The 20,866-nt window shown below is 34.6% G+C and overlaps 1 protein-coding gene across 49 annotated transcripts in view; it reads right to left on the reverse strand.

Annotated features, from left to right (window-relative positions):
* rims2a (regulating synaptic membrane exocytosis 2a) overlaps positions 1-20,866 on the reverse strand; it is a 317,393-nt gene that overhangs the window by 170,880 nt on the left and 125,647 nt on the right. For all 49 annotated transcript variants that reach the window (XM_087287955.1, XM_087287950.1, XM_087287942.1 and 46 more), the window contains 2 exons: positions 5,026-5,425; positions 1,736-2,159 (listed from right to left, as the gene is read on the reverse strand). In XM_087287955.1, coding sequence (XP_087144081.1) covers positions 1,736-2,159; positions 5,026-5,425 — 824 coding nt within the window. The remainder of the gene's footprint in view (positions 1-1,735; positions 2,160-5,025; positions 5,426-20,866) is intronic.

The raw sequence follows: 20,866 nt of genomic DNA on the forward strand, positions 1-20,866 counted from the left end.
TCAGCAACAATCAAGGGTTATCAGCATTAAAAACATCAGTCAAAACTTATTATTTAATTATTACTTGCATTTAATAACTGTTGGCACAAGAGGTTAATTTCATTAACATTGACTACAGTTCAGTAGTTTGGGGTCAGTAAGAATTTCTTTTTTATGTATTACAGATTGCATATTCTTTATATTTTTCGTTGAGTGTGAAAAGTAAAAGTTATTTGAGGAGGATTGTGAAACCGTGGAGGGAATATATACACTCACCGGCTTTATATACACTCACTCACTTTATTAGGTACACCTGTCCAACTGCTGGTTAATGCAAATTTTTTGCATTAATTTAATGCATTTAGGCATGTAGACATGGTCAAGACGATCTGCTGCAGGTCAAACCAAGCAACAGAATGGAGAAGAAAGGTGATTTAAATGACTTTGAACGTGTCATGGTTGTTGGTGCCATCTCTAGGGATTACAGAGAATGGTCCAAAAAAGAGAAAACATCCAGCGAGCGACAGTTCTGTGGGCACAAATGCCTTGCTGATGCCAGATGTCAGAGAAGAATGGCCAGACTGGTTCCAGCTGATAGAAAGGCAACAGTAACTCAAATAACCACTCGTTACAACCAAGGTATGCAGAAGAGCATCTCTGAATACCAAATACCTCCAACCTTGAGGCGGATGGGCTACAGCAGCAGAAGACTGAGTCTCGATGAGTCTCGATTTCTGCTGCAACATTCCAATGGTAGTGTCAGAATTTGGCATCATCAACGTGAAAGCATGGATCCATCCTGCCTTGTATCAACGGTTCAGGCTGGTGGTGGTAATGTAGTGGTGTGGGGGATATTTTTTAGCACACTTTGGGAGCATTAGTACCAATTAAGCATCGTGTCAACACCACAGCCTACCTGAGTATTGTTGCTGACCATGTCCATCCCTTTATGGCCACAGTGTACCCATCTTCTGATGGCTACTTCCAGCAGGTTAACAAGCTTGAATTCTCTCAGACTGGTTTATTGAACATAATAATGAGTTCACTGTACTCAAATGGCCTCCACAGTCACCAAATCCCAATCCAATAAAGCGCATATGGGATGTGGTGGAATGGGAGATTCACATTAAGAATGCGAGCCAACAAATCCGCAGCAACTATGTGATGCTATCATGTCAATATGGACAAAAAACTCTGAGGAATATTTTAAGTGTCTTGTTGAACCATGTTGTACCTTGTATGCCATGAAGCATTAAGGCAGTTCTGATGGCAAAAGTGGGTCCAATCTCGATACTAGTAAGGTGTACCTAATAAAGTGGCTGGTAAGTGTAAAAGTATTGGGTAAAACCCAGAGAACTTTGGCGGATGATTCCCACCCCATAACTATTACTAACTCCTATAAGTAAAACAAATCAGTTGAAATATTCATTAATTTCCTCAGCTGTAATGTTTTTACACTCATTCATGTTTTTCTTTTGTTTAATGTGTTTTATTGTACTATGTTACATGCTTGTACTGTATGCTGCAACCGAATTGCCCTCGGGAAATGAATAAAGATGAACTGAACTAATCCACATGTCTCAGCTGACCACATGTGATCAGATCCCAGAAAGTACATGTTAATTCAAGGTGGAAATGTTCCTAAATAAATGTTTTCTTGCTTATCACATGATTTTTTTAAATAGAAACTCATACAAACCCCAAACTGTAAATGCATTTGCAAATACATAAACAAAAACGTAAATATCTCCATTACCTTTCTCACTGACTGACTCGCTCTCAATCTCCACATCCTCGCAGCTGGTGTACTCAGGCGTTGTGGCCAGTTCCTCCTCAGAGCTGCTCAGTGAAACCTGCCTCATTTTCCCGCCTCGTTTTGTCTTGTGAGGTTTGGGCGGCGGCGGCCTGACGGACTCCGATTGGTCGGAACTGAGCGAGTCGTTCCTCAACATGCTCTCCATCTTTTCCCTTTTACTTTTCCGTACAGCCGAGACGGGATCCAGGAGCTGCTGCTGCCGGTGGGCCGAGTCTGTGCCAGGGGGACTGTGGTTGGACCTCCAGTGCGTTTGTCCGGAGCCCGGTGAGTAGTGTGGACCCCGCAGAGGCCCAAGGGGCTCTTCCATCTCAGTGTACGCCAGGGAGACATCACTGTGCCGCCGTTCATGCCTAAATCTGGAGACCTGATGAATAAGAAGAGAGGTCATTGAAGTAAAATAGTGACACTTTTTTCGTTGTTGCTGTTTTAACTTCTGTATTACATTGTAAAAAATGCTGGGTTCCACACAATCCATTTGTGTTGGGGCAACAAGAAAAAAATTAAGTTAACTTAGTATGTTGGCTTGAGAAACTACTTAAAGGGGCTTTAAGTAAGTTTTTGACTCTTCTAAAGCATAAACATACCATAATATGTTTGCTGATATTTAGGAAACATGCTAAGTGAACATTCTTGTTCATCTGAAAAACGATGCTGATTTTCTGTTATGAAAATGTGTTTTCCATGCCAGAACGATAGTCTTTGATTTGGTCTTTAAACCCACCCAATGCCACTTAAGCCAATTATATTTCAGCACCCGAGTTGCCTTGGTGTAAAACAGCGTATTTCATTTAGAAAGGCTCTCAAAGCATGCACCTGTGACTGAAATGCGATATACGGTGGACAGTAGCAAACTACAAAGTGAGATGCAGATTCAGAGTTCCACATGAGGTTGTTAATCAGCAAATAATATAAATATTCTGAATGTAAACATTAGGTGAGCAGGTAACATTGTAACCCCGTGTCCTAACAACATGCTACGTGACGAGATACGCGAGAAATTTGGACTAGTTTGCACTAGATGAAACACAACCAAAATTCTCTTTCACATTATTAAATGTGGGCGACGCAGTGGCGCAGTAGGTAGTGCTGTCGCCTCACAGCAAGAAGGTCGCTGGTTCGAACCTCGGCTCAGTTAGCTTTTCTGTGTGGAGTTTGCATGTTCTCCCTGCCTTCGCGTGGGTTTCCTCCAGGTGCTCTGGTTTCTCCCAGAGTCCAAAGACATGCGGTACAGGTGAATTGAGTAGGCTAAATTGTCCGTAGTGTGTGAGTGTGTGTAAATGTGTGTGTGGAGATGGGTTGTGGCTGTAGGGCATCCGCTGTGTAAAAACTTGCTGGATAAGTTGGCGGTTCATTCTGCTGTGGTGACCCGGATTATTAAAGGGACTAAGCCGACAAGAAAATGAATGAATAAATTATTAAATGTGCATGCTGAATCACTGATATATGTTGGTTTGCATTATTTCACAGTTCTAGTTCAATTTCAAACGGTTTATTTTATTTTCAAGATCTGAGGTGAACTATCGCTGCGCTTTCATGGTAATACATGTCATGTAAAATGGCATTCAAACTCACATTGTTAGCATGTAACACTGAATAAAGCACATGAGGTGTACCTGAGGTGATCAGTTTATCCTGTTGAAGCCGTTTCTAATATATCAATTCGAGGTGTTGTTTAGCGCATAAACTCCTTTCAATATGGAAAATATTTCCTCTATCACCTGCCATTGCTTTAATTTAAAACACGACTTAAGTCAGACTCGCTCCTCAATCTGGCAAACTGCTCTTGCGTTTGTTTTGATTCAGGAATGTAATACCTAGTTCAACCACTGGGTATCAAACGTACATACTGCATATTATTCTGTCTTCTTAGACCAATTCTATCTCCTAATTCTTTACTACAAGCCCCAAATTTGGCCAAAAGATTCGATCTGCATTATATTTCGTGGATATATATTTTCACTTTTATTAGAGTTATGGTTTTCCAAAAAATAATTTTTAAGCATTATAATTTTCAAAATATGGCAAATCATTTTTTACTTAAAGTGATATGAAATGAGAACTGCAGAGTCCAGCATTTTTAATTAGGTCATCAATTATTCAGCTCCCTTTTAGCCAAAGATGTCTGTGGTTGGCATCAAAAGCAGTGTGGTGTACGGTAAAAGTTACGTTTTCTATTTTTAGAATTTTGCATCCTACTGCCCAACAGGACACTTTGCTATTGCAACCGGGAACCCGTTTGACATCATGTGTGACGTAGGTTGGTAATTCCTCAATTAGAACTGTCATTCCAAAATGGCCACTGCATGACATTAGTGGCTGTTTCCAAAACAGCAACAGCTTCTTAGTGATTCTATGCTCTTTGGTATTGGCTCGTTTGATTCATGCTAGAAAAATGGGACTTGACCCACTTTTTCCATGGTAACAATGATAAGCCAAATGCTAATAACGATAAGCTACATGGTATTAATGATTATCTAAGTGCAATATCATAGGCTAGTGTAACCCCGCCGGTCCTACACCACCCAACCCGCTCCGAGTTAGTATCGAATCTGCGACCTTCCGCATGAGAGTTGGTTGCTCTAACAAGGAGGCTAAAGACCATGGCCTATAGCGTCTGTCGCTAGACCACCTTTAGAGGTCATAGGAGTGAGGTTTACCTGCACAGCACTTACTAGCCTCTGTTACACTAGAAATGCTTACTAAGTATTAGGATTTGATCAAACATGTAAATGAGGGTTGCCGATTAGCAACCAAGTATACGTTAGGAACTGCTTAGAAACCACCTAGCAGTGCCATAGACAAATTAGCAACTGCCTAGCAACTGCTGTGCTTTCTGCCTACTTACATTCCCAGTCCTAAAGCAGTCACATTGGCTTTCTCAAGCCAACATAAAAGTTTGTCAACGGACTTCAGGTTCTAGATAGTTTTTACAAGTTTATGTAGATTGAGCTTAAAAACGTTCTAGTTAACCCCCAAAAAACTCAACAACTATGTTCCCTGCTGAAAAATCCAGCCTAAACCAGCCTAGGCTGGTTGGCTGGTTTTAGCTGGTTGACCAGCCTGGTTTTAGAGGGGTTTTGGCCATTTCCAGGCTGGTTTCCAGCCGTTTTTCTGTAGGGTTGTTTCAGCTCATTTTAAATAAGTAGATTGAAGAACCAACAAATTTCTTTTTCTTGAAAAGTTAAGATGCAATATAAATACTGTTAAAATAAATTAATAAATCTGGAGACCTCCGCGTGCATGCGCATCTGCTCCTCGTAGGGCTGTGGTTTGACAGGGTATCGAGCCAGGTTTGGGTCACTGCGGTAGCGGTTCTGGTACTCCTCCTGCCGCTGGCGCTGGAGCTCGTGCTCGCTGAGGGGTGGTCCATCGGGTAGGAAGCCAGGTTCGGGTGGGTATTCCTCCTGAGAGTGCCAGCCGCCCCGTCGAGCCCGGTACGCCCCTCGCGCTACCTCCGCGTCCTCATAGGAGCGCCCGCAGCCTCCCCGCCACTGCCGATCTCCGGCTCCATAGTCAGACGGCGATCGTGGCATGCCGCCCTCTCCTGGTGCATACTGCGAACGATCCGCCTTCTCCTCCCTTTGGTCGTATTTTTGGTTTGGATCCCTGGTTGCGGATGGGCTTCTTTTCCTGTGGGGCACAAAGAAAAATAACATTGTAGTAAGTCTGTACAATATATTGTTTCCGCATTGATATCGCAATGTGCACATCAGCAAAAGTCACATCGAAGGGGATTGTGTCATAAGAGTGCAAAGAACTCTGGGTATTTAGGACATAATAACCTGATTCCCATTGATCTCTATTGATTTATTGTGTCATATAAACATTCAACAGCAGTAAACGAAGTCCTCCTCACACTACAAATGCTGAAGAAAGTCCAATCTGGAACTATTTTCTTGTGGCAGCTTGTTGATACCCTGTCAGTTAAGGATAAAGTCGTTTATTTAATTGATCCAGTATTCTGTCAATTTGTCCCACCTCGTCAGACTGTCCTATACCTCGCATTCAAAAAGTAGGTAGCACATTTTGATGACACAATATGCAACCCATCAGATTTTGCTACCGGTGTAATTTTTGATATGGAGTAGTTTGATTTTAAGCTGTAATATTGCCCTAATCTACCTAATCCCTACCCCCAACTTCAGAACCATTCAAATACAGTGTATCAATACATATTATCAGCTTCTCAGACACCTAAACAGCTTTTATAAAGGTATATACAAGTTAGTCCGTTTTATTTGTAAGAAGTTTTTCAGAAGATATTACTATAAAACTACTACAGGCAATATTACTTTAAAAATTCAAATCAAGGCACATCTAAATCAAGACTTAAAACACATCAATTTAGCTGCACCTTTACTGGTGTGACAGATTGAACTATTTTGTCTTTCTTTTCTTTTTCCTTCCTTTAAAGCAGTGGTCACTAAACTTGTTCCTGGAGGTCGGGTGTACTGCAGATTTTAGCTCCAACCCTAATCAAACACATTTAAACAAGCTAATCAAGGTCTTGCTAGGTATACTTGAAACATCCAGTCAGGTGTGTTGAGGCAAGTTGGAGCTAAACCCTGCAGAGACACCGGCCCTCCAGGACTGAGACTGGTGACCCCTGCTTTAAAGCATGTTTTAGCACATTTCAATGTTATTATCGTTTTTAATCATTTTTATTCTTCGTTGTTTTTATTCTTATACTTGTATCTTTTATTTTGCTTTATGTAAAGCACTTTGAATTACCACTGTGAATGAAATGTGCTATACAAACAAACTTGCCTTGCCTTAAAACGGTTTTGTGATTTGCATCTGTTTACATTGAGCGCTCCTGCGTTTGTCCACAAACATGGCCTACCGTAACTTTTATCAAATTTTATTTATTTAATTATTTTGACTTTCAAAAACATAACAATTTAGGGCAAACTCAATCAAAACATAATCTTGCACAAACTGAGTGAGACATGTCAGATATACAGTGAATCAAATACAAAACCATAAAATTACATGGCTGACCGTAACTTGCTTAGAAAGTTTCTTGAGCTCTTTTACAGTCAAACAGCTTCACAGTTCAGAAAGCAAGAGTCACTGCAGAGTTTGACCATAATTGATGAAGAGTTTATCATCTGCATGTGTTTTTACACCCTGTGACTGTGTAAGCATCTTAAAGCAGGGGTGTCCACACTTGGTCCTGGAGGGCCAGTGTCCTGGAGAGTTTAGCTCCAACCCTAATTAAACACACCTGAACAAGCTAATCAAGCTTTTAATAGGTATACTAGAAACTTCCAGGCAGGTGTGTTGAAGCAAGTTGGAGCTAAAGTCAGCAGGACACTGGCCCTCCAGGACTGACTTTGGACACCCCTGTCTTAAAGCATTCAAGGACAAGAAATTGTGTGAAGAAATTCTGCTGTGAAGAAAATATAAAACTGTGTATGGAAAGCACCGTCAATGCACCGTGATGCACCGAGATATCGAATTGAACCGAATTGATGGCATGATAATCGTAACCGAACCAAACCATGAGACCAGTGTAGGTTCACAGCTCTATTATATTTGTGTGTGTACTGCAAATGGCATTTGTGTGTGACTCATCATTTCAGAGAGGCTTGAATAAACTCCACCACAAATACATAAAATAAACTTACTTTGTATTTTGAACTAATGAACTGTATTTCAGCTTCATCCATGTCTGTCTCTATCACTGACTGATGTTTATCTAACGTGATGCAGGAGAAGCAGACACACACTTGGCAAAGGTGGGTGGGGAGAAGCAGCTCATTTGCATTTAAAGCCACAGGCTACAAAAACAGCTACATTGTAATTAGACACCAAAATGGGGAGATTCTGTTTTATATAATAAATAATCAGATGGCTATTTGACCTGAAACTTTACAAACATATTCTGGAGACACCAAAGTCTTATCTTACATCTTTTAAAAGGGGTAAAATAGCTGCCCTTTAAGTCTCCTCAGACTAAAAAAAGTACAACCTTTTAGATAAATTTGACCATGTTTACATACTGAATGTTCTCTTACACTGAAAAAAATATTCAAAAATGATTCCTTGAATTCACTAAAATATTTTAAGTTAAGTGGTTGTAAACAATTTGTTTGGGTTGGATTTAAACAGACAAATTAAATTGAACAATACAAAATGTAATTTGTTTGATTAAATTCAACACAAATAAATTGTTTGCAACAATTTTGCAGACATTTTTTTTTTGTTTTAGTGTATGAGCTGGACATGATGTTAGGACACTGTTAAACAACAGTTGTGTGTTTTCTTTCTGCAGGTTTCATGCGACGTTTTGTGTGCGGTTCGCATATCTGGGGAAATCCCTGAGCTGGTTTTAAATGTCCTCATGAACTGAAGATCTTTCAATATCTGTGAGCGGTAATTGAGCAGTTTTGTGAACAGATTGATTAATGATCAACTCTCCTCATCCTCTTGGCTCGGCTTTGAGCTTTTACTATGACTGGTGTGTACCCTGTTGCATTATTCAATAGCAGCCAGACACTGTCAAGCACCATTCACAAATACAGAGCACAGGCATGTTTGTGACTGTGTTTGCATTTTCTGTTTCAACTTGGGAAGATGAGTCGTTTTTAGATGTATGAACCTAATATACTGTATGTGATACTGTAATAAACAGCCAGCGTTAGTCTTTATTGTTTTAACAAAATAAATTCGAATAAGATTCTTTAGATGCTGCAAATAATTAATGACATTTCTTTGAAAATTAGAATAAAATGACAAATGGTCAAATCAACCAAAAGATGCCATGATTTCAGATGTTTGTATTAATTTTTGGACAACACAATGACAATATTTTAACTTCAGAAGAGTTTAAATCAAATTAAAGGTGCAGTAGGTGATTGTTTTCAAAAGCATTTTTTTGTTGTGCTGGTTGAAAGTCTCTTCACAGTCCAATAGTAATGATTACAGTAAATTATCTAAATGTGTTTATATGGATTTTTATATTCTGGGTAAAGCATAAAACAAAAAAAATTTAAATCACTTAAATATTGTCGGACCGACATCTCCCATAATTCCGATAAGCAGTTCAGACTGTCTGTCAGCAAATGTAGATTCGGACTTCTGCGCATCTGTTCACGCAGATACACCATTCGCATGTGCCCGTCTGCAAAAGCGCCGCGCGGTTATGAGACAGACCGGGAAAAATCAAATACTAAATTGAAACTTTTAAAAACCTGAATCAATATTGGAGTTACTTTAGCATGCTGGAGGACGAACGACACCATGGCTGAAGTATTACAGTTACACAGGTAATGTTCTGTTTTAAGACTATTTTAGTCAGGCTTAGCTTATGTTAGATTGTGTTGTTATGAATGACTTATATGCACAGACGTGTTGTTCAGCCACTGAAATCTCCCGGTGAAAGATTGATGTGATTATTTTCAGTTTCATTAGGTCCTTTTACAGCATTGATAATGTGGACATTAACAACAAAACACCAGTAAATAGCGCTATTCCGCCTAACCTGCTTTATTGAGCTGAAGATGCTTTTATATTCACATTAGGTCATTTTTGAACAAGGACAGCCTTTCTGTTTACCATGCTACTCTGAATACTCGCTCTGAAATAGCATGTAAGTGTGGCTAAGTAATAAATGTAATTTCTTTGAATCACAGTCCTTTCCCGCCGTCCAAAGATAATATGCTAAGCGGTTAGCATTTTGGCAGATCACCTACTGCACCTTTAATAAAAAAAAAGAAAAGAAAAGAAAATATAATAATATAATATAATATAATATAATATAATATAATATAATATTTAAAATAAAATAAAATAGACTAAAATAAAACAATATATAAAATATTAAAAATAATTAAAATGAAAAGAGAACAAAATAAAATAAAAATATATAAAATATAAAATCAATACAATATAAAAATTATAAAAACATACAATACAAAATAGAACAAAATAGAATAAAATTAATTGTAAAAAAATATATACAAGATAAAAAAATCTATATAATAAAGCATAAAATAAAATAAAGTAGAACAAAATAGAATAAAATAAAAAATATTTAAAATATAAAATTAATATAATATAATATAAAAAATATAAATATAAAATAAAAATAGAATGAAATAGAATAAAATTTAATTAAAAAATAAAACATAAAATCAATATAATATAAAAAATAATAAAAATAAAATAAAACAGAACAAATTAGAATAAAATTGAATAAAATATATATAAAATATAAAATCAATATAATATAATATAATATAAAATAATAAAAATAAAATAGAATGAAATAGAATAAGATTAAACAAAATATAAAAAATATAAAATGAATATAATATAAAATAATAAAAAAATAAAATAGAATGAAATAGAATAAAATTAAATTATATATATATATATATATATATATATATATATATATATATATATATATATATATATATATATATATATATATATATAAAATATAAAATCAATATAATATAAAAAATAATAAAAAATAAAATAGTACAAAACAGAATAAAATTTGATAAAAAATATATAAAATATAAAAATCAATACACTGTAAAAACATAAAATAAAACAGCACTAAATGACAATATATTTATTTGAAATTTGAAAGAAATTGTATTAAACCTTTATATAATAAAACAATATAAACATTAACTCAATCCTATATCTAATAAACTCTGTAAATTCAAAGAACCTTTGGATTTTCAAATAAAAATAATGCAAATACAAATGTAACAGTACATATTACACTGACACATATAGCTTTCATATAGAATTGCACTATTCAATACACATTCAAAAGCCTGCTTTCCCTTTGCTGGGAACTTTGTACCATACCATACTGTAATGTGTTCCTTAGAGTGTACCGTAGCATTAGTATAGTTTATGTGTATATAGTTTAACAATGATAGTAGCTGGTAGCCAATAACTGATACAGAGACAAGCCACTCCATCACAACACTCAAATTAATGACTGACAATCTGAAGAGCACAGCTGGACGCTACATCTGTGTTAAGCAGCACACAGGAGGACAGATTTCAACTATGGCAGAGCTCACACGCCATACAACAAACTGACCTACTACAATATTAAATCCTTAGCACTATTAGCATTAACGGCGGGCTATCAGCAGACGCTCCTCCTGCGTCTGAAAGATGTGTGGATACAGCAGGGAAAGAAGTGTCATTGTGAACTGACCCACTTACATGTGATATTTACTCATGTTAGCAGTAGTTTAGTGTGTATAAACCTGAAATAATACTCTGCACACACACTATCCGGTAAATAGCCTGCTATCACATTTCACTGCAGTAAAAACACTGTCGAATTGAGTACTTTCTGTTTATTAATCTGTACAAGTCTACACTGTAAAAAAAATACTGTTAAAGTTACAGTATTACTGGCAATTGTGGTTGCCAGTAATACTGTAGAATTTACATGTGCACTGTAAATTACATTTTTTAAGTGTGCTGTAAAACTACAGCACAGTTTTACATGTTAATTTACAGTGCACTTGTAAATTTTGCTGTAAAATTTGAAGTAAACTACTGTAAAAACTGAAAGTTGTACTGTAAAAATGGCCAGTAATACTGTAAAATTTACAAGTGCACTGTAAATTAACAATCGTAATTTTGCTTTAAAACTACAGCACAGTTGAACATGTTAATTTACAGCGCACTTGTAAAATTAAGCTGTAACATTTGCTGTAATACTATATTATTTACAAGCGCATTGTAAATGAATAAATACAGTTGTGCTGTAAAACTTTTGTACTGTGCTGTAATTATTGTTAATTTACTGTGCATTTGTAAATTTTTCTGTAAAATTTGCTGTAAAATACTGTAAAAAATAAAGTAAAAATTGCCAGTAACACTGTAAATATGACAAGCACTCTGTAAATTAATAATTACAGTTGTGCTGTAAAACCAGTACAATAATTTGTACTAAAGTAATTTACAGTGCATTTGTAAATTTTGGTGTAAATTTAGCTGTAAAAACTTAGCTGAAAATAAAATTTACTGTAAATTTGAAAACAGTACTGTAAAATTTGCCAGTAGTACTGTCAAATTTTCATTAAAAATGTAACAATCACAGTACAATAAACTTATTTTGTACATATATTGTACTTTTTCATGCACATAAATTGTACAATGCAAAAATAATGCTTCAGTTTTTTTGCCTCGTCTCTAGTCCAAATATCTAAAAAGTCATAAACCAAGAAGTATTTTCTAGATCAGCAAAAAAATAATAATAATAATAATCTGCCAATGTGGTAAACAAAATAATCTCATGTCAAAAGGAAAAACTACATAACTTTGCTTATCCTATTGCCAGATTAATTTAGTCATAATAATAAAAACCATTTTCTCCAGGGTATTTCATCTGTCATTAATTTCAGTATTAGCATTTCTAATTGAACTGTTGACCTTTAAACCAACCAATATGACCTAACCCTACCCATATCCCTGCCTCTGATATGCAACATGAAAACAATAAATATAATTGTACTTATTTTTTTTATGTAAGTGCATAACATTTAATGTGACTTAAAATAAAGTGTAACCAAGCTACAATCCAAAAAATTATGTTAGCGCATTTGTTCAATTTACTTATTGAAAATGAGCTGAAACAACATCCTTCTTGTGATTTTTTGCAGACAATTTAATTGCTTTATGTTCAGTCCACTTAAATTTGTCAAAACTCATACAGTAAGTCAACTTAATTCCCTCATGTTGTCCCAACTCAAATCAAGTGTGTGGAACCCATCATTTTTACAGTGTAAGACTGCGAGAGTGACATAATCCAGGGTTTCACAATCATTTTAGCCCAAGACCCCTAAATTAACAAACCCCCAAATTCCTCAGTGTCCCTCAAATTCCTCAGAGGTTGTTATAATTATGCAAACGTTGGTCAATAGGCTTATATAAACACGAACATAACGACAACACAAAAAAATGCAACAGTCTAACAACCATATAATTTTAATAGTCATTTATTAATTTGTTTTATTTAATATTAACCTTAACTAGAGACTGGTGGACACAATGTTTTCAGCACAAGTCTGTTCTTGGTTCAATTTTGGAGACTACCACTCAGAGATCATTCTCAATATTCAATTGTGGCCTGTATTTAGTTTTAATGTATTTGATTGCTGTAATGGTGTCAGATTTGGTGTCAGTTTAACCTGGTGCTATAAAATCAATCTGCTGCAGCTGACACTATTGCTGTGCAGTTAATCTAATGTAAACACAACAAAAATCATCAAGAGACCCCCTGTAATTGTCATGCGACCACCACTTTGGGAATTACTGACAAAATCAACAATGAATTAAGCTAGCTCTATATAACAACAAAAAAAAAAACAAGAGAATTGTTCAACAGACCTTCAAAATTCAGCCACAAAATCCAATGTTACAGACGTTCAATTAAATGCAAATAGAAGAAACTCCAAGCTCAGAAACACGATGCACAAACAGTCCAAATCCTTTTTGCCAGTCGTGTAAACCCCACATAAAGTTGTCTGAATCTGCAGGACTTCACAAACGGCTCACCCTGATATCCGTGACTTATAAAGCAGCCACAGCAATGCATTCTGGGAGCTGGAGATGTTTCTCCGGGACAGACGCAGTGTTATGAGCCTCCGCCATCGCTCATTGGTGGAGATTTGGATCTGCGGCCCGACAGAGGATTTTTATTTAATCTGGTGTAACCGTGTGCCAGAATAAAACAGCACTCTCAAATCAAACAAATCACCAATTTGTGCTTTTTTTCCTCCCTCACTCTCCCTCTCTCTTGTCCTATTTTTTTTTAAGACAAGGCCGATTATCTTTGTAAATCTAATTCTGTTGTGAATTTATTGGGACATGCAATGGGTTTAGATATCCAAAGCACAGAGATGTCCAGAAAAATGTCAACATCCAAACAGAAGCTAAACCAATAGTGTTTTTCCTAGAACGATATCAACAAGAGATTTTTTTTTTTGAGCCTTTAAAAGATAAAGCAACCTACTGTGGGGGTAATACCATGGGATTGCTGTAGTATTGTAGTAAATGATAATGATATTCAGATTCTACGACAATTGTATGAATGATGCAAAACAAAACAACATATTTTGCCTCATCATAACAACATAATGATGAGGCAAAACCCCACAATTAAATTATGGCACACTTTTCATTTACAAAAAAATAGTTATTATAAAATTCAAACAAAGTGCAATATTACTATAATGAAATAATAAATTAAAATAAATTAAATTAAGAATAAGAATAAAAAATAATCCTAGTATTACTATGGTAAAATTGTAGTTAAATAAAACTAAAAACTAAATAGAAAATTAATAATCCTTGTGAAATAAATAAATTATATATTTTTTAAATTATTACTTACAAAACATGTAAAAGAAAACCATACTTAAAATGATATTACGACTACTACTACGACAACTACTACTACTACAATAACAAGAAATACAACTAATAATAATAACAAACATAATACTACTATGACTATTACCACTACGGCAACCACTACCACTACTACAATAACAATAAAAACAACTAAGATTAATAACAACCATACTACTACGACAAGGACTACTACGAAAACGATGACTATTACTACTACTACAATAACGATAAAAACAACTAATAAAAATAACATTTTATAACATAAAAATAACATAAAATAACATAAAATAACATAAAAATAACATACCATACTACTCCAATGACAATGATGAATACTACTACTACTTTTACAAAAATAATAAAAAACAACTACTAATAATAACCATACTACTATGACGCCTACGACTACTACAACAACGACGATTAATGATAATACAACAAATAATGATAATAACCTTGCTATTACTACTACAATGATGATGACTACTACGATAACAATAAAATCAACTAATAATTATTACAACCATATTACTACTACGACAGCGACGACGACTAGGACGACGACTACTACTACGACAACGACTGCTACTACTATTATGATGACAACAAGTATAACAATAACAATAAAAACAACTAATAATAACAACCACTAAGATGACTAAGATGATGACTAGTACTACAATAACAATAAAAACAACTAATAATAATAACAACCATACTACTATGACCAGTACTACGACAACGACTGCTACTACTATTATGATGACGACTATGATGATGATTACTACTACTTCAATAACAATAAAAACAAATAATAATAATAATAACAACCATACTACCACTACTATGACTACTACTAAGACAACGACTACTACTACAACTACGACGATGATGACTACTACTAATATTACTACTAGTAATAAGTAATAGTAATAATAATATTAACAATATGTTACATGTCTATGTATTTATTTTATTTATTTATTTAATTATTTATATTTATTTATTTATTTTTTGTCGCCCTCTATCGTTCTGTTGCTGTTTGTGTTTTTGATCAAGTAGATTCCTTTACACCTTTGGATCATTGACCGCCGGCATTATAAGAGCTGCTGTAGCACTTCAGTGACGGGGGGATTTGGAGATGTGCTCCATTCTGTGCTCAGCCTTAGTTTGTTGAGTTTTCTCCCCACACTTTGTTTACTTTTGTTGATCTGTTAATAAAACCTCTAGACCAATCAGTTTGTGTTCTCTTATATTTGATGTTGTGACCATGGTCGTAACACCATACTACTACTATTACGATGGCTACAACTACTATTTCAACGACGATGACTACTACAACTACAATAATAATAAAAACAAATAATAATAATAACAACCATGCTACTACTACGATGATAACTACTATGATGATGACTCCTACTACTACAATAATAATAAAACAAATAATAATAATAATGCTACTAGAACAACGACAACAACTACTACAACTAATAACAATAATACAAACAAATAATAATAATAAAACTGCTGTTAATAACAAATAAAAGAACAACTAATAATATTGTTAAAAATAATAGTAATAAATAATAATAACAACTAATAGTTGTAATATTTATAATAATAATAGTAATAATGTTCCCCATCAGAAAAGCTGGAAGCGCAGTAAACAGCACAGTAGTGTGAAGATGATTAACAGAACAGACAGCCATGTGTTTCTGCCACATTCAGCCCTGATACTGTCAACCAGCAGCAGATTCAGGACAAGCAGACCTGCCCTGCTGAAGAAGACAGTAAAATAGGCCAAAGCCCTGAAGAATAAAGCAGAAGAATCATGACCATCTTTCCTTACACAGCTAAACAAGGAGACACTTTCACACTAACAACGCTGCGAGAAACATGCTAGTGCTGGCCTGGGGAAAAATATTTTACAAAATGTTATGTTTTTTCCCCCAAAATGGTATTATTGAGTTACTCTTTTCATTAATTAAATATTTGAGGTGTCTTTTTGGTGTTATTGGAAATATTTGTATAAGACATTGTATTAAATAATATAATCTGTGAATTAACATTAACAGCATAGATATGAAAAAAATATGGATTATTACTCTGAAAAGATTACAAGGCAAAAATTAATTAAGGAAATTTAACTGTCATTGAAAATAGTGCTTTTATATTAATATTATTCCTATTCCTTTCACTATTTACCTACTTGTTATTTTACCTTTTACTGTTTATATTCCTATTGTTGTTATTATTGTTATTATTGGATGTAATATTTTATTTGGCTGCAGAAAATTATCATCTATAATTAGCATTTTCAGTATACGGCCAAAAGATTGACTTGTGAGTGATAAAAAAAATAGACTATTTCAATTTGTTTCAACAACCAAAAGACAGACCAATAGACCGAACAATAGAACGAAGGATACAACAAACAATACAACGAACAGATGGACAGACAGACAGACAGACAGACAGACAGACAGAACAATAGAACAAACGATACAACAGACAAACAAAGACAGACAAAAGGACTGACAGACAGACGAACAGAACAAATGATACAACAGACAAACACAGACAGACAGACAGACAGACAGACAAAGAGATAAAATGACTGACCAACAGACAGAACAATAGAGAGAACGATAGAATGATAGAATAAATGATACGACCGACAGACAGACGGACAGACAGACAGACAAAACAACCAATCAACATACAGACAGACAGACAGACAGACAGACAAACAGAACAATAGAACAAATAATACAACAGACAGACAGACAGACAGACAGACAGACAGACAGACAGACAGACAGACAGACAGACAGACAGACAGACAGACAGACAGACAGACAGACAGACAGACAGACAGACAGACAGACAGACAGACAGACAGACAGACAGACAGACAGATAGATAGATAGATAGATAGATAGATAGATAGATAGATAGATAGATAGATAGATAGATAGATAGATAGATAGATAGACAGATCGACTAACAGACATAGAACGATACAACGAATGAACGATACAATGGCAGACAGACAGATAGAATATGATGTAGGAACATTGTTCAACTTGGAACTTGAAGACATTTTTGAAGCTTTCACTTTAAGTTTTATAGCTGATCAAATCTATGAGAAATAAATGAAGTCTCTCTGATGGCATAAAGTAGCGGTCATGGTCTTCTTCTCAGCGTGGGCGACTGAAGGATCAGTGTCTGAGCCTCCAGCATGCTCTCCTGAAAAGCAACTTGCGTCAGTCGTGACATTCCATTAGCATGCATTCATATCGTATTATTCACACTACAAAGGCGAATGTCGAAATCCAACATTCAAAACAGGCCTTGGACTGCTTAAAAAAAAAAAACTGAGCTCCGAGTGAAATGTCCGGTGAAATGCTCTTGCAGAAGAGCGCACGTCAGGTGGAAGAAAAATACCCACAAAGCACGACTGCGCCTCCTTTCAACACTCGCGTTCAATTTAAAGTCGGGCCGTTTCTGCACCGGTAAGCATTTCACCCTGGGGATCCTGAGCAAACCAAGACAGCCATTCTACCGTCTATTTTTAACCGCCATCAATTATGAAAAAAAAACTCCAACAATAATTACAGTAACATGTACAGCGTGCAACACTTTCCTTTGTGCGCATAAGCGTTATAATGCAGCACTTCAGCAAGAGGAGAAAAGCACATTTAGGGAAATCAAACCCCGTCCGAATGCCGCAGCTCCTGCACTTACAGTAATCATCTGGACTTGATCAATGCAGGGATCTGATGGTATGCTGTGAATGGACATTGAGAGTGCTTAATATTGCTGCGGAGAGAAGAGTTCGACTCATTACAGCTGTATGAGAGCACTGCTGATCTGTCCTAAACTGCTCTTTTAGATCTGCTTACAGTACAGGCTTTCTGCTCACATTACTGGAGCTCTACACACACAACTGGCTAACAGGACACTAACCAAAGAGAAACAGAAAGTAGCATTGTTAGACCGGTTTTAGAATGGTAAACTGAAAAGCTGGAGGTTTCTGAAAGAATGCAACAATAACAAAAATAATCTGTACTGAAAAGGGCACTGGAATTTCTGTTGAAAAGGGAATTGAAGATTCTTACAAAACAAAACAGAAATTCTGACTGAAAATATGAGTATAAATTGCAACACTAAGAACTAATTTAATGTGTTATGTAACAATAATAAGATGTAATCATTGATGTAATTATTACAATATACTGAATTAAATGTGCATGTTTTTTTTTTTTTTTTTTTTTTGCCTGGATATTAACTAGACATTTTCCCTTGGGGTGAATAAAATAAAATAATAAATAAAAAAACATTTAATTAAATTAAGTTTAATAAAATTTCTTTAATAAATAAATGAAAAAAATTTTTCAATTCAATTCAATATAAAATGTGAAAATAAATACATGATAAAAAAATTTAAAATTAAAAATTTTAATTATTAAATTAAATAATAAAAAATAAGTAAAATGAATAAATAAATAAAATAAAATAAAAAAATGAAAATAAAATACAATAACATAATAATAATAATATAAAAAAATAAATTAAAATTAAATTAAATAAAAAAATCAAATAAAATAAATTAAAATAAAAAATAAATAAATAAAATAAAAAATATATACTGTTTCCCAAATGATGTTTAACAAAGCAAAGAAATTTTCAATTATATGTCTGACAATATTTATTCTTCCAGAAAAAGTCTTATTTGCATCATTTCGGCTAGAATACATGCAGCTCACTTTTAAAAAGCATTTTAGGGTCAAAATTATTAGCCCCTTTAAGCTATTTTTTTTCGATAGTCTACAGAACAAACCATCGTTATACAATAACTTGCCTAATTACCCTAACCTGCCTAGTTAACCTAGTTAAGCCTTTAAATGTCGCTTTAAGCTCTAAAGAAGTGTCTTGAAAAATATCTAGTAAAATATTGTGCTGTCGTCATGGCAAAAATAAAATAAATCAGTTATTAGAGATGAGCTATTAAAACTATTCTGTTTAGAAATGTGTTGAACAAACCTTCTCTACGTAAAACAGAAATTGGGGGGAAAAATAAACAGGGGGGCTAATAATTCTGACTTCAACTGTATATAACATACAATGATATAATAAATACAATAAAATAAAATGAATTAAAATTGATAATCAATACCAAATATCAAGTATTGTTAAAAATAAGTTTAAATAATAAATAAATAAATTATTGTTTTATCAAATTTTTTGCTCTTTAATTCTTAATAAAAAAAATAAATATATGACTTTTTACAGCAAAGCTACAAGAAAACGTTTATAGAGACGATAATGGATTATAAGCACAAGAATTTGACAAGTTTTAAAAAAGAATCAGTTTAATAAATGATTCATATGTTCATTTATATAGACCAGGGGTGTCCAAACTTGGTCCTGGAGGGCCAATGACTTGTAAATTGCTTAGCTACAATTTGCTTCAACACACCTGCCAGGACGTTTTTAGTAAATCTAATAAGAAGTTGATTAGCTGGTTCAGGTGTGTTTGATTAGGGTTGGAGCTATCACTCCACAAATGGCAACTGATCCAGCTGAGGCTCGAACCAGCGACCTTCTTGCTGTAAGGCGACAATACTAACCTCTGAGCCACCGTGCCACCCTGCTCATGTAAATATTATTGCAAAAAACAACAACAAAAAATGTACAATTAAATTCCTACACTCAAAAAAAAAAAAAAAAAATATATATATATATATATATATATATATATATATATATATATATATATATATATATATTTGTTAAACGTGTTAAGCTAACTTAATACATTTGTGACAGCATGAATGAATTGTGTGAAACCTTGCATTTTTTACAGTGTAGTTTGGTTTTAGCTTAATGGCTCCAAAAATAAAATAGTATTTTCTAATTAATTGTATCTATGGTGGGAAACCACTGTACATTACGATGGTAAAAATCTCCAGGCCTTGAAAAAAGCCCCTCAACTTTGCGAACGGGCAGACTAATAACAGGTACCATGGACATGGGCGTCCCAGCTGGTGGTTTCATTGAAATTCTCTGGGAGTGTATTTATAGAGGCTCGAGGTCCCTGCTCCATCACCTCGGGCCAGGAAACCATGCGTGGCTGCATCCCTGGCTCTCCCCATCTGCTCCATCAACACACACACACTCATACACACACGCAATGAGCTTACGAGATGCTACGTCAGCTCCGCTCTCTGATTCACTCAACATCACTTCTGTCTGACACGAGCGAGAGCACATAGGCGGAAAACAAACCCATTAGAGGAAGAGAGAGAGTTAAAGAAGACCCAGATGTAGACCACTGCTCCACGAGGGGCTTTAAACACAAAGTCGCTTCTAACTTAAACACTTTCTATTAGCTCAGATGATCCTTCAGGGTGTCTGCAGGGGTCACAAAGTCAAATCCAAGTAGTTGAAATAAACTTAAAACTTGCATGACAATATCGGTCGGTCTCATTTATAACTAAAAAGTGAATTATGCCTATCGTAATATATATATATATATATATATATATATATATATATATATATATATATATATATATATATATATATATATATATATATATATATATATATATATATATACACAGTTGAAGTCAGAATTATTAGCCCCCTTCAATTTTT

The sequence above is a fragment of the Danio rerio genome, chromosome 16 (assembly GCF_052040795.2).
Source record: "Danio rerio strain M-AB ecotype USA chromosome 16, GRCz13ab, whole genome shotgun sequence".
Taxonomy (NCBI): domain Eukaryota; kingdom Metazoa; phylum Chordata; class Actinopteri; order Cypriniformes; family Danionidae; genus Danio; species Danio rerio.